A 14520-nucleotide genomic window follows, 5' to 3' on the forward strand; every position below is an offset into this window, starting at 1 on the left:
ATAATGAGAAAGAAAACAACTTAGTCTCATTACATCATTTTATTTTATTATTTTACTTTAGTTTCTTTTCTTTCCGTGGAGTTTCGTGTTCTAATGTAAGTTTGCTACAAAGTCTAGCTCCGACCCGTTTCAAACTTCAACCAGAAAGAACTCTGCATCCTCAGCCAACGCCCAAGAGACATCACTTCAAAGACTACTGAACCTCCAGCCAATCAGACACTTCGGGGAACCCCCTGTCTGCAACGACGACACAAAGGAAACCCCGTAACACAGGCAAGCAAGCAATGCCTCCAAATACTGAATTGGTGACTTTAATGTAAATTTTAGCCTCATTGAGAAACTCAAAGCGAGGGTTAAATAAGTGATTGATGGTTGTTCAGGTCTATGCAATAGTACATATTGCTGTGAACTTGGGATTTCACATTTCCATTCTCTTAAACTCATCCTTTCCTCACTCTCTCTCTTTCTGCAACGTGTGAATGTGTGAATGCTTGTGTTCATGTGTTAGATTAGTTTATGTCTTAGGTTTATATAAATAAAACTGATTTATATTTTAAAAGAGAAGTATCTTGTGTTTTCTGCTCACAAGTTAATGCCTTAATCTGTCGATTTCGTTACTGTGCTATTTAATAGTGTTTTCACTATATTTGGGATTTTAATATCCAGTGCAGAGTTTGTTATACGGCTCGTTCAGTGAATCGCCGTAACACTGATTCTGTTCAAATCCCTATAAAATCATAAATGATTCCCTTTGAGCTAAATTAAACTATTTGTTTAAATTAAGTATTAATATTATATGTAATAACCTTACAGCATTCAGAAGGGTGCTTGCGAGCGCACCCTTTGTGGCCGCTATGTGCCCTCGATCTGCACTTCCAGTAGCCCCTCACTGCAGAACAAAGATCCAGGGGGTGGGGTTGGATCCACATCTAGGGGCTGGAGATGGTAGGTTTAGGGTGGAGATGGGTAGGTTTAGAGATCAGGGGGTGGAGACGGGTAGGTTTAGGTAATGTGGGAGGAGTTGGATCTGGATCCAACCTCGTACCCTTGATCTTGTGTTCTGCATTGAGGACCATCTCCGCACTTCTGTCGAGCCTGCACCGGGGCGAGCTCCTCAGTAGACTTCTACCCTACAGTCAAATCGACATTAAGTCACAAAAGTGCGGACTCAGAGGAAGACGGTGAGGGTTTAGGGTGCGATTTGGGGCAGGGCCACAGCACAGATCATGAAAGCAGACAGTAGTTTTTGTCATTCATTAAAAGAACAAAGCGTAGAGACAATGTAAATAATAGATTCAGTGTACAGTGTAGAGAGCTTCATTAATTAAAATGGAAGTTTGTGAGATCGCGATGAATTAAGACGAGTGACAGCTTTTTAATTATTATAAAGGGAGTTTGAAAATGTGAAATTGAATGCATACAACCGTTTTATACAGTTTTGATTTTATACAAAGGTTAATATTAAGTGATTTACATTTTACAAACACTATTGTCTGATTGTGCTCTATTTCATAAATGAAAATACTTCCAAAAAGTCATAGCTGAGCTCATCTCCAAGCAAACACAACATTTATGTTTCAAGTTTCATTTATGAATGAATCTGCAACTTTGAAAAAAATCAATCATTCAATGACCCATTCACAAAGAGAGTCCCATAATTCGTTCCTATATGAATCAGCTGTTTGAACGAATCGATTGAATGAATGATTCAGTGAAAAAGACAGTGACTTTCTGCCACCTACTGGCGGTTTCAGATTTATTTTTAAAGTATAAATTGAGTAATTTAAATCGTTTAATATTTCTATATTCAAAACTTTATATTTAAAACATTATCCTCATAACATTGTTATTATGAAATGCATTAATACCACCTCTGAGTCTTGTTGAAAATGCTATAGCCTAAATATTTCTTAACGCCACATTTGTGCTGTTCTGTGCCATAAAAAGATGAATTGTTGATGCTGACTTCATTTGACTGATAACTTATTCTTCCTGATTGTGGCTTATTATTTTAATTAAATTTATTGTTTAATTAAATTTTTTGATAAAAGTTTAGCAATCTAAATTTTTGGCACAAAATTGTCAGGGTTCTGTCACTTCGGTCTAGTCTAGTTCGAGTGTGCTCGAGCTGCGCGCTCTCTTGTCTGCGTGCTCTGTTTCATGTTGGGGCGTGGTGTTCGGATCCCGGCACTCCTGTCTTGTTCAGACTCTGTTCTGGTTTCGTGTCGGGGTTCGGACCGTGCGCCCCTCTGTCCTCTGTGTGTGTGTGTGTGTGTGTTTTGTTCGGCACGCGGTTCTGTTTCGCGTGCTTTTTCTCGTTTTGTTTTGCTCCGTGTTGCATGCAGCTGGTGTTTTTTCACTGGCTGCGTGCTTTCATGTTTGTTTTTTGTGAACACGCGGCTTATGAGTCTTCTCATTAGATGCGTGTTCGTGTCCTGTTTTGCACATGGCTAGTGATTTGTTTTGCTGGCCATGTGCTTGTGTTTTTGTTTTGTTTGAGCACATGGCTGGTCTTGTTTAGTTCTATCTGCCATGTGCTCTCATGTCAATTGTCTTGACTCCACCCACCTTGTTTCCTGATTATTGGTTAATTTGCCCCACCTGTTACCTCATTACCCTCCTCATTTGCTCCCCTTATAATCTCCTTGTGTTTGCAGTCCTGTGCCGGTTTGTCATCGGCCTTACCCTTGTGAAGTCCTGTCCTGTCCTGTCCTGTCCTGTCCTGTCCTGTCCTGTCCTGTCCTGTCCTGCCTTGCCTTGTCCTGCCTTGCCAGTGTGTTTTCCCCTACGGGGTAGTTTTTGTTTGTTCATTTTATAATTAATAAAGCCCTATTTCCTGCAGCAATTGAGTCCTCGCTCTATCCCTTCACCCACACCTGACACAAAATATGACATTTAATAAAGTTAGAAAAATGGCATTACAACTATTTAATAAATAAACAAATAATAAAACTTAGGAGTCAAATATCACCTTATAATGGGAAGGTTAATTTCTGTCATTGACCAGAGGTTTACTTAATTTTTTTTTTTTTTTTTTTTGTCGGAGCACAAGTGTTCATGAAAAGAAATGTAAGTGTATAGATTCCTTAAGAATGCAATGTTACCTTTTAAAAACAAACTGCAAACATTTATGCAAATTGTAAACTATTAAATATAATCTGCAAAACATGCAATACTGTACCATTAAACACTGAAGTGTTTTGAGGGCTTAGCTAATCAGGCCAACGAGAGACTATTACTAATTATCCTCATTTTTTATTAAATAATTCTTTCATTTCACTAATTTTTTATTTTTTATTTTTTTTAAACACAACGTGTCATTAATAATGCTTACATTATAAGATGTGCAAATTCACACAAAACGTATCTTTAATAACTGCAGGTGCCTGTCTTCATATCCAAGAAGGTTTAGAGAAAATATGAAAAACATTTAATGTTATTACAGATTATAAAGAGTTTTATAGGCTAATTAAATACATCCGAAAGGTCATCTAAAATTACCATTATTACCCCCAACCCCCAAACCCATTCCAATCTAGAGTCCCCCCAGTGAATTTTGGCCATTTCCACTGGTACAACCATGAGTAATTCTGATTTGTTGACAAGAAATTATCAAATGTCTGGTGTCAAAAGAGCCCAGGATTATGCTTCATCAGATTCTAGACTAAAAAAGAGCTGCAGTCAGTTTGGTATGGCGATTTCTGTCAAAATGCAAAGACTTGATTAGAAGTATGCAGATAAAATTCACTTTTTCAGACACTAAGCACATGCTCTCTATTACGTATAACACGCTTCAGGATAGGAGAGCCCCAACAACTGCAAGGACTGCTTATATCAGATCCCAACAATCTGGAAGCAAGCCTACATTACTCCCCTGTTCAAATCTGGTGATCGATTTGATATGAATAATTTTCGACCCATCTCTAATCTTCCTGTTCTTTCTAAAATATTGGAATCTTTAGTTGCTACTCAACTTAAATCATACTTACACTCACATAATATTTTAAATGAAATGCAATCTGGGTTCCGGTCGGGGCATAGTACAATATCCGCCACTTTAAAAGTCATGGATGATATCAAAGAGGCTATGGATAGTAAACTTAGCTGTGTTTCTCTGTTCATAGACCTCACAAAGGCGTTTGATACTGTGGACCATTCATTATTGGTTAATACCCTGCTGAGAGCTGGTATTGGATGTAACGCGGTCAAATGGTTTCATAGCTATTTGCCCAATCGTTCACAAATGGTCAAATATGGCAATGACCTGTCAAATCCAGTCCTTGTAACTAAGGGTGTTCCACAGGGTTCTGTTTTGGGTCCTTTGCTTTTCCTAGTTTATATTAACAATGTTTGTGATAATTTTAATTTTTGTAAATATCACCTCTATGCAGATGATACAATTCTGTATTCGTGTGCCCCCACAGCTAAATTAGCTTTTTCAAATCTGCAGGCAGATTTCAATATCCTGCAATATGCCCTATTAGATTTGAAGCTGTTGCTAAACCCACATAAAACTAAAGTTATGGTTTTTTCAAAATGGGCGAACAAAACTATCATCCTTCTCCATCGTCACTAGATGGAATTTGTATCCAGTCTGTAGATAATTACAAATATTTGGGTTTTTGGATGGATAAAAACCTAAATTTTAAATATCATGTTGGTTTCCTTGTAAAGAAATTAAAATTCAAATTGGGTTTTCTGTATAGACTAAAGTCCTGTTTTTCTTTGGTTTCAAGAAAACGTTTAGTTGTTAGCCTTTTTCTGTCACAGATTGATTATGGGGATACTATTTACAGATTTGCCTCTCTGTCCACCTTGTCCAAACTTGACCCCCTTTATCACTCTGCTCTCAGATATATCACAAACTCTAGTTTTAGGACACATCATTGTTTACTTTACAGTTTGGTAGGATTGTCATCTCTGCATTTGCGCAGGCTTGAACATTGGTATATTTTAATTTATAAAGTTATTTTAGGAAAACTTCCAAAATATCTATATAGGAAATTTTTATCATTTCAAAATTCCTATAATCTCAGGTCACAAAAATGGTTACAGATTAAAGTGCCGGCTATTAGAACAGAGGCTGGAAAGCTAAGTCTGGTCTATTATGGTCCCTGGTCCTGGAATGATGTGCAGACTAAACTTAAACTACAATCCCTCATCTCTTTAAATGATTTTAAACATAGAATAAAAGAATTGGTCATTGCTAAGTGTAGATGTTTTGATAATTCTACTTCCACTTAAATTCATTGTCAACATGATCTTATTAATGTTGTTTTTGTGAACAGTATTATACAGGGTATTAGGTAATACCTAAATGCTTATGCTACTGTATTCTTTGTTGTATTGATTGATGATGTTGGTTTTGTTTGTGGTTTGTTATTTGTTTAATCCTTCTATCTGACCCTGTCTTGACTAGGTCTCACTTGTAAAAGAGGTTTTAACCTCAATGTGACTTTCCTAGTTAAATAAAGGTTATATATATATATATAAATATATATATATATCAAACATTTACTATATACTTTTCCTGCCATCTAGTGGCTAAACGTGAGCACAGCCATGACAGAACCATTGTGTACCTCCAGATTGAGTTTTGCGCTTTAGAAACAGAATCATCCATTGAGCTGCTTTAAAAAAAATAAAAAATAAATAATAATAATTCTGTACACTATAAAATGCGTATGCGTTGAAATACACCGGTTATTTAAACATATGAATAGAATATGAATCTGAAACAGCGATCTCTCTAAACGATTTTTCTTTTTAATTCTTATAAATAATCATAGAGATCTAATTGGCCCATTCCGACCAGCGCTGAGAAAAGAAGCGGGTATCACGCTATTTGAGCAGCTGTATGGACAATATTTTAAAAACTTGGTTTTAATGAGTTTTTTAAAAACTCATTAAAATTTAAAATTATTACTTAGACCTATCGAGATGGCTAGTTACACAATACTGAGAGACCTTTATTAATACCCAAATTATTTATTTAATATTTATAAGTATAGTATTGCACCTGATGTTATATTTTTCTCGCATTCAAAGGCAGTGCGGTCCACGCAACACGGGTCAAAAGCGTCATCACCACGTCATGTAACAATACGGAAGTGATACTATTGCTTCCATCTGAAACAAACAAATGGTGGTAGGATACTTGCGCGGCCACTCTTCTGTCCCGAGCAAATACATCCTTAATCTAGTTTTGCACTGGCTAAAACTATTTATACTATATTTAAACTATTTAAATACATACATATATTGCCTTTTAGTTGTCTGGTGTTCTGTATAAATTTCGAACAGGTGAATAATAAACATATAATTCGTTTTGTAGTGATACCTTAAGAAAGAAGAAGAAAAACAGCTTTAAGCATTTATTCTGTCTGAAGTTGCTATTATGGATCAATATTCATTAGTGAAAGTCATTGGTCAAGGGTCTTTCGGTCGAGCTCTTTTGGTTCACCCAATAAACGAAGAGCAAAATTATGTTATGAAGGAAATACGACTGCCAAAGGTAATGAAAGCTCAGAATTTAAAAAGATTACAGTTTTTATTGATCATACTTGTAAAATGCATGAAAGAGTTCCTGTACTGATTCATAGGCTGATTCTGGGATAAGAAACAGCAGAAGAGAAGCTGTGCTTCTGTCCAAAATGAAGCATCCAAACATTGTGGCATTCAAAGACTCATTTGAAGGTTTGTCAGGGTGTTTTATATGCTGTAAATGACACAAATTTCATAAGCTCAAAAGTCAAAAACAATGGACCCTCTCTTTTCAGCTGATGGTCATCTGTACATTGTAATGGAGTTCTGCAGTGGTGGAGATCTTCTTCAAAGGATACGGCAACAAAAAAATGTTCTGTTCACTGAGGACATGGTATGACAAAGATGACGGTCCTGTTCTCAAATTATTATTTTTTTAATTAAACAGGTTTATAATTTTTTTTAAATACTATATTGTGTATCACAAAACACAAGAACCTCTCTGGTGCAGTCGTTAATATATGTCTTGTTTTTGTAATGAGTACTAACATAAACTTGATAGTAAGTTTGGGATATCAAGAATACGGAGTTACTATGTTTGGTTATTTTTATGCAGTTTATACGCTGTTGTCATCTCTTTGTTGTAGATCCTGAAGTGGTTTGCACAGATATGTCAAGGCACCAAACACATTCACGAAAAGAGAGTACTTCACAGGGATTTAAAATCAAAGGTACTTGTTATTGTGTTTGGTGACTTTTTTTTCCTTATTTTAAAAAGATGTATTATTTATGTTGCAGGGGGAAAATGGAGTAGTAAGAAGGGAGGCCCGAAGTTATTTGCTTGCACATACATTTTTCAGCCCAGTTATTCTGGCCTACAAAGGCAAAACGCAGTACTGTAACTATACCAACCACATCAATGTTTGATGAAGGGATTCAGGAGGAAATTGTGATTAACAAATGATTTATTCATTAGATAAAAAAGAAATGTATGAAGGATCAATGACGTGGCACCCATTTTTTATTCTATTATCACAATAAAATACATTAAAATTACTTTTCAACTCTTCTATGATAAGCATGTATTTAATTTCTAATTGTTATTATTTAATTCATTTTTAGGGCATAAAATAAAAACTTAAGTGTGATGCAACTGTCCTGGTATCTGAACATATCTGGTATCTTTGCTCTCAAAATGTATAGTTACTGTGTTTGGTTTTGGTTAGGCCAGTGTTATCACTTCACCATACCATCACTATTTGATTGCCATCAAAGTAGAAAGTTGTCATTCAAGTAGAAGCACCATCCTGGAACTTCTTGTGAATTAATGAAAGATTTTATTTCATGCATAAAATCAGTGCTGGGTTCCTTTTCATTTTCATTACAGAATATTTTCTTGACAGACAGTGGAACTGTGAAGTTGGGGGATTTTGGTTCGGCATGTTCTCTAAACAGGTATTCAGCTATTTTTTCCCAATATTTTTTGTAATTTCATTTTGGTGTTTAAAATTCTGTGCACAAATATAATCATTTGAGTAATTTTATATGTATTTCTGTAAGTGCAAAAGCATACGCTCAGACCTATGTGGGTACTCCATATTATGTGTCTCCAGAAATATGGGACAACAAACCTTACAATAATAAAAGGTACAGTTTTTAATGATATTACAGCAATTCCCTCAGAAATCAGCTTTACATTTCAGGTTACATTTGTACTGATATGCATGTATATTACAGTGACGTCTGGTCTCTTGGCTGTGTCTTGTATGAACTTTGCACACTCCAACACCCGGTATTTTCCTCTTAACATCATAAATTGTATAGTAACAATGGCTTTTAAATCAAACAATGTAAAATGTTGAGCTAATGATACATGGGGCAACTTATTGAGCAATTTTTCTTGGCAGCTTTTTTGAGCACTGTTGCTTGGGCACTTTCCCATTGAGAATGGGTAACAAATTTCTATCTGGATACTGTAGATTGGCCCTGTGTTTCATCTGGTTGCCTGTTGATGGCAACATTGCTCAAAACCTTGCCCCGTGTATCATCAGCCTTTGAGTTGCACTGCTGTTACTATGTTTTGGATGTTAATGACACTTGTCCTTACTTTTTCCTGTCTTCTTTTACTGCCAACCTTCCCTTCATTAGTTTAAGTCTTGTAGCTGGAAAAGTCTGATCTTGAAGGTGTGTCGTGGGGCGTATGCACCTTTACCCAGTCACTTCTCCTATGAGCTGCATTACCTCATCAAAAACATGTTCAAGACTAACCCGAGAGACAGACCCTCTGTACACACAATCCTCAGCTCTCACCGTGTGTCTCGACTTCTGCATAAACACCTGGTGCCAGAGGTACATCAGCTCTTCAATTAAATTATTTTAAAAACACATATACTTAACCAGCCACATCAATATTTGATGGAGTGATGCAGGAGGATCATGGTTAGGATCATTAAATCAGAATTATTCAGATTATTTGAAAAAAAATATTATATATTTGTATAATTTTTATTACTTATATAATTATAAAAAAAAAAATACTGCACTGCTAAGTAATATTTAACATAAAATCAATGTCATGTAGTGCAGCCAAAAGGCAGAAATATGCAGGGGAAAATAATATAAAATAGGAAATCATCAAGAGGATTGCCATGACTGTGTGTCAAGGTCAATAAGTCTTTTAAAATGTCAGATCATTTGGCATATTGACAAGGCAAAGTTAATTAAGGAAAAATGGCATGTGTTGCAACTCCCCCAAAAAACTGATGATATTTAAGAACTGGCAATTCAAGATAGTTGTAAAAATTACCTAGAAAATATATTTGCAAAATATACAAAGAGTATATTTCTAAGAACTAGTGGTTAAACTGTGTGGCGCATGTGGTTAGATTTTTATCGTGGACACTCTTATTTGTGACCCTGGACCACAAAACCAGTCATAAGGGTAATTTTTTCAAAATTGAGATTTATACATCATCTGAAAGCGGAATAAATAAGCTTCCCATTGATGTATGGTTTGTTACGATGGGACAATATTTGGCCGAGGTACAACTATTTGAAAATCTGGAATCTGAGGGTGCAAAAAAAAACATCTAAATATTGAGAAAATCGCCTTAAAAGTTGTCCAAATGAAGGTCTTAGCAATGCAGATTACTAATCAAAAATGTAACTTTTGATATATTTACAGTAGGAAATTTATAAGATATCTTCATGGAACATGATCTTTACTTAATATCCTAATGATTTTTGGCATAAAAGAAAAAAATAATTTTGACCCATACAGTGTATTTTTGGCTATTGCTACAAATATACCCCAGCGACTTAAGACTGGTTTTGCCGTCTAGGGTCACATTTGTTGCTGACTCTTAAATTAGTTTGAAAATTATATTACGGTAGCTCTTTATTTCTCTCTGTTTTGCTGGACAGAATAAGGAACTGGTGCAAGAACGAACACAACACTGGAGGAGAGAGGAAGGAGAAAAAGTGGCCATGTTTTTAGGACAGAAGAGTTTAGTGATCACAACTACCACCGAAGGTCACTAGTTCAGATCTGCTACACATTAATTCCCAATTTTAGGTAAAACCTGTAGTGAATCACCCTGATTAAGTAATTTATTTATTTGTGATCAGGAACTATGCAAGTAGAACAGTCCACTTTGGAAAACAACTGCATTGATGACCCAGCTTCTCGTAAGAGGTGGGCAGTCGGAACTTGTAATACCGTGCTGGGGGTCCTAAGAAATGCGGACATCATTTCCACTGGTAGCATGGAAAATGCAGAATGGACTGATCGCATTTCAGGTACTGCACCACTGATACATTGATTGGTATTACCCTGTTCATTGGATATATATCTTGGTAGTTGTTTGGGTAGCACTTTATTTTACGGTGTCCTTGTTAAATATGTTACATGTAATTACTATAGTATTAACAGTAAATTATGCATAATTACATGCAACGACCCTAAACCAAACCCTGATTCTAACCCTACCCCTATAGTAAGGAGTACATGTTGTTAATTAATATTACATTAATGTGGTGATGGCGCAGTGGATAAGACACATGCCTTTGGTGTGAGAGACCCGGGTTCGAATCCACTGTGAGACACCAATGTGTCCCTGAGCAAGACACTTAACCCCTAGTTGCTCCAGAGGCGTGCGACCTCTGACATATATAGCAATTGTAAGTCGCTTTGGATAAAAGCGTCAGCTAAATGAATAAATGTAAATGTACTCAATACTTAAATGCATAATTACACTGTAACAAGTTTTGCGTTCTCTTGCTGTGTTATAGAGGCTGAGTGTATGGAGACCCAGGAAAGACGAGTAAGGAAACAATGGGACAAAGATCCACCTGAGAGACTCCTGAGTGTTCTGGACAAAGCGCAGCTCTGCTATGGCTTTGAGACGTACACTTTACATAGAGATGGTCAGTCTGCACACATCAGGACACAGAGTTTTTCACATTAATAACAGCAGAGTTAACAATTGAGTACAATAATTACATAGAAACAGACACCAAGCATAATTATTCCAACGATTGTACTCCACAATCATATTACTGTGAAAAATGACTTCATATTGTAAACCAATTCCCACTAGACACTTATTTTGGGAAATTGGCATATAAAATAACATAATTTAAAATTTGTTGCATTGCTTAATGGCAAAGCTGAATTTCAGCAGCCATCACTCAAGTCTTCAGTGTCACTCGATGCTTGAGAAATCATTCATATTATGCTGATTTGGTAAGAAATATTTCTAATTATTATCAATGTTTAAAGTTTTTCAATTTACATTTGACATAATATAAATAATAGCATGCAATTCCGCTGTGTATACGCACCTTTACAAAGTCATTTCCTGTATGAGGTGCACTACCGTATACTTCACAGATAAGAAGTTACATAATATATTATAGCGCACATTACCACACATACATACACTAACCTTGTAACGGGGTGAACGAGACGTGAGATGTGCGGATCCATTTGCAAGCCTTTATTAATAAACATAGTCAAGTAGCAGACAGGGTCAAAACACCAGCAAATGGGTATGGCACAGGCAAGACACAAGAGTAATCCTAGGGCATGCGTGGGTCCTCGATCGGTGAACAATATCCAGAGGGCTTGAGAACAGGGGTAGTCGTCTGATAACCTGAGCAATATTCCAAATTAGGTAAACACAGAGTCCGAAACGGTGAGACAAGGGTAAATCCACGATACAAGGGCGGGAAACAGGAAACGAGACAAGATAAACTAAACTTAGACTTAGAGAACACAGAAGGCTCAGTAAGGCAGCTAACACTTGAAGAGTGCTAAACGCAGAACCAGACTCGGAGCTACACATAAACACAGAATGGCTCAGTAAGGCAGCTAACACTTGGGCAGTGTTATACGCAGAACAATACTCGGCAGAGAGGAAGAGGAAGTCCATGGTTTAAGTAGGGTGTGTGATTGTGTGATGGTTCTTGATTGAGACAGCTGTGTGTACTTGTGTGCAATGAATGCTGGGAAATGCAGTCCAGGGTAATATATGACAGTCTGTGTGCTGTGAGAGCCAATATGATGGAGAGGCGACCTCTTGTGGCAGTTGGACAAAAGACCACGAACCGGTTTCGTGACAAACCTTTAGAAGTCTGGGGTTTGTCACTCTCTGAAGGTGTTTGATATAGTAGATAAGTATTATCCGTTGACATATGACGTCAGAGAAGACTAAAGTTCATTAAATTTGAATGCATGCCATGTGGTCATATAACACTACCTACACTTCTCAGTAAAATCCCAAAATGTTTTTTTGTGAGTCACTTTCTTTCCTCATACTGACCTAAATTTGAAGAATGTTTACACTGATAACCAACCACAGCAGAGCAATGTGGAGTAAAGACATTTAAGCCACATGTCACTGCAGTAGTTACAAAATATCAAAGCAAGCAACATACATTTTTTATGAAGGATAGCTAATCTATTTCTATTTCTTTTTATATTTATCTATCTGTATGTTTAAATGTTAGCTGGTAATGTGCTCTGATGCTGCTGTCTTTAAAATAAATGTGTAACACATGTAGTGCTTGTGCATAATCTGATTATTGGTCATCATGTGCTTTGACCCCAGAGCATGGAGACAAAGTGGACGGCCCTGAGGAGATGATCACAGACTACAGTAGACTGGAGCCACGCTCAGATGATGAAGACACGTGAGTTTCTCTCGTTTTCCCTCTGTTAGTACTTATATCTTCACCAAGCCCATTGTTTACTATAAACCTCACATTACTCTCCTTGACTGCAGGGATTTTGAAGAGGAGTGTCCGTATGACTGGATAAATGAACTGGAGGAAATGATGAGCTAGAGAAACTTGAGTCATTGTATGTGTTGTACATACCATTTTATGTGTATTCAAAGTTTTTAAATTTTTTTTAATTTCTCATCATAAATTATGAAAATATAACACTAAAGTGATTCTAATATCACTTATAACATTACATATAACATTAATACATTCCTAATTAAAAAAGAGATCTGGTTTAGTTTATTATTAAGACTAAGACACTTTATGTGTGATCCAGGGCCGGCGCCAAGGGGGGGGCACTCGCGGGCCGTGCCCCCCCAAACGAGTTACTGTGCCCCACCACTTTCCATCCCCCCTCCTCCTTGTTGAACGCGATTGATTTTGAAAGCGTGATACTGATAAAACAGCGCTCATAAGATAGTGACACCTGTCAGGAACAGGCCTGGGTCTTATTTCACTTCAAAAGCAAAATAAAACAATTAGCCTAATCATGACTCCTAAAAAGGCTAGATTTCATTCATGCAAATTATAATTTCTCTTTTTTCTTTCTTTCTTTGTTATGAAAAGTGTGAAATACAAATGTATTGAAATTCTTCAGTCAAGAGCAGTGAGTGATTTTTCTCTCTGTTTTGTTTTATTACCATTATAGGGATAGTTCACCCCAAAATTAAATTATATCATCATTTACTCTTGTTTTTGTTTAGTTTTTTTTTAACTCAAATGAGTTTCTTTCTTCCATTGAAAATAAAGTCTGCTAGTTCACTTGCTTTGGTCTGGACCTACGGAGCCCCTAAGAGCTCATGGTGGTGGAAAGATTTCGGGGTGGGAGGAAAAAATATTTTTCAAATCTTTTGCGTTCTCTCGCAAAACTTTTGCGTTCCCTCGCAAAGATGTTTGCGTTCTCTCGCAAAACTTTTGCGTTCCCTCGCAAAGCTTGAGAACGCAAAGTTTTGCGAGGGAACGCAAAAGATTTGAAAAATATTTTTTCCTCCCACCCCGAAATCTTTCCACCACCATGAGCTCTTAGGGGCTCCGTAGGTCCAGACCAAAGCAAGTGAACTAGCAGATTTTATTTTCAAAGGAAGAAAGAAACTCATTTGAAACGCATGAAAAAGTCCGTCAAATAGCGCCTGATTAGTGAACTAAGTTATCTTTTGTGCTAATGTCAAAACACACAAGGTTTATTTATAGACTCAGTTGGTTATGTCTAAAATGAAAGTAAACAGCTGAGAGAAACAGATGTGCCTGTGTATTTGATGGGAGCAGGTCTTAAAAGGATAGTAGTAAATATGATGCTGACTGTAATTAAAGGGATATTTCACCCTAAAAAAAAAATTCTGTCATTATTTACTTGCTCACATGTTGTCCCAAACCTGTATTAATTTATTTTTTTGTGCTTTTTTGTGTTTATTTTATTTTTATATTGTGTGTATTTGTAATGTGTATCTTTGTTCTCAGTTTTTAAAAACAAAGATAAAATAATGACAAAAATTTTTATCTTCACCCACTTTGGCCTAAATATCGACCACCCTTTTTTATATTTTGTTACCTTAAAAGGCTGTCTTTATAATAAGGAAATTAGTTTGGCTGTAATGCTCAAACAACTTGCAAAATAGAAAAACCAACATGATAAAGAATCGTGATATTAAAAAAAAAAAAATAAACATTTTGATATGATATTTTTGGCATTTCGCCCACCCCTATAGCCGAGAGGGACCAAACCCATCACCCAGCCCGGGTCTGTGATTGTGT

General features: G+C 36.4%; 1 protein-coding gene across 1 annotated transcript; it reads left to right on the plus strand.

The window, feature by feature from the left end:
* The first annotated feature begins 6118 nt into the window (after positions 1–6118).
* Positions 6119–14093, plus strand: nek3 (NIMA related kinase 3). Its single transcript, XM_079388131.1, has 13 exons — positions 6119–6514; positions 6603–6696; positions 6780–6877; positions 7131–7214; positions 7871–7938; positions 8044–8130; positions 8221–8275; positions 8632–8832; positions 9907–10015; positions 10111–10281; positions 10774–10908; positions 12594–12675; positions 12768–14093. The coding sequence occupies exons 1-13, from the start codon at positions 6398–6400 to the stop codon at positions 12826–12828; spliced, it is 1362 nt and encodes a 453-aa protein (XP_079244257.1). The 5' UTR covers positions 6119–6397; the 3' UTR covers positions 12829–14093.
* The last annotated feature ends 427 nt before the right edge of the window (positions 14094–14520 follow it).

This window comes from Barbus barbus (genome assembly GCF_936440315.1).
Source record: "Barbus barbus genome assembly, chromosome: 31".
Taxonomy (NCBI): domain Eukaryota; kingdom Metazoa; phylum Chordata; class Actinopteri; order Cypriniformes; family Cyprinidae; genus Barbus; species Barbus barbus.

Coding starts and splice junctions, on each gene's coding strand:
- nek3 (XM_079388131.1), top strand. CDS start 6,398: ATGGATCAATATTCATTAGTGAAAGTCATTGGTCAAGGGTCTTTCGGT. Junction 8,276..8,631: donor TTTGCACACTCCAACACCCG/GTATTTTCCTCT, acceptor TCCCTTCATTAG/TTTAAGTCTTGTAGCTGGAA. Junction 10,016..10,110: donor GATCACAACTACCACCGAAG/GTCACTAGTTCA, acceptor ATTTGTGATCAG/GAACTATGCAAGTAGAACAG.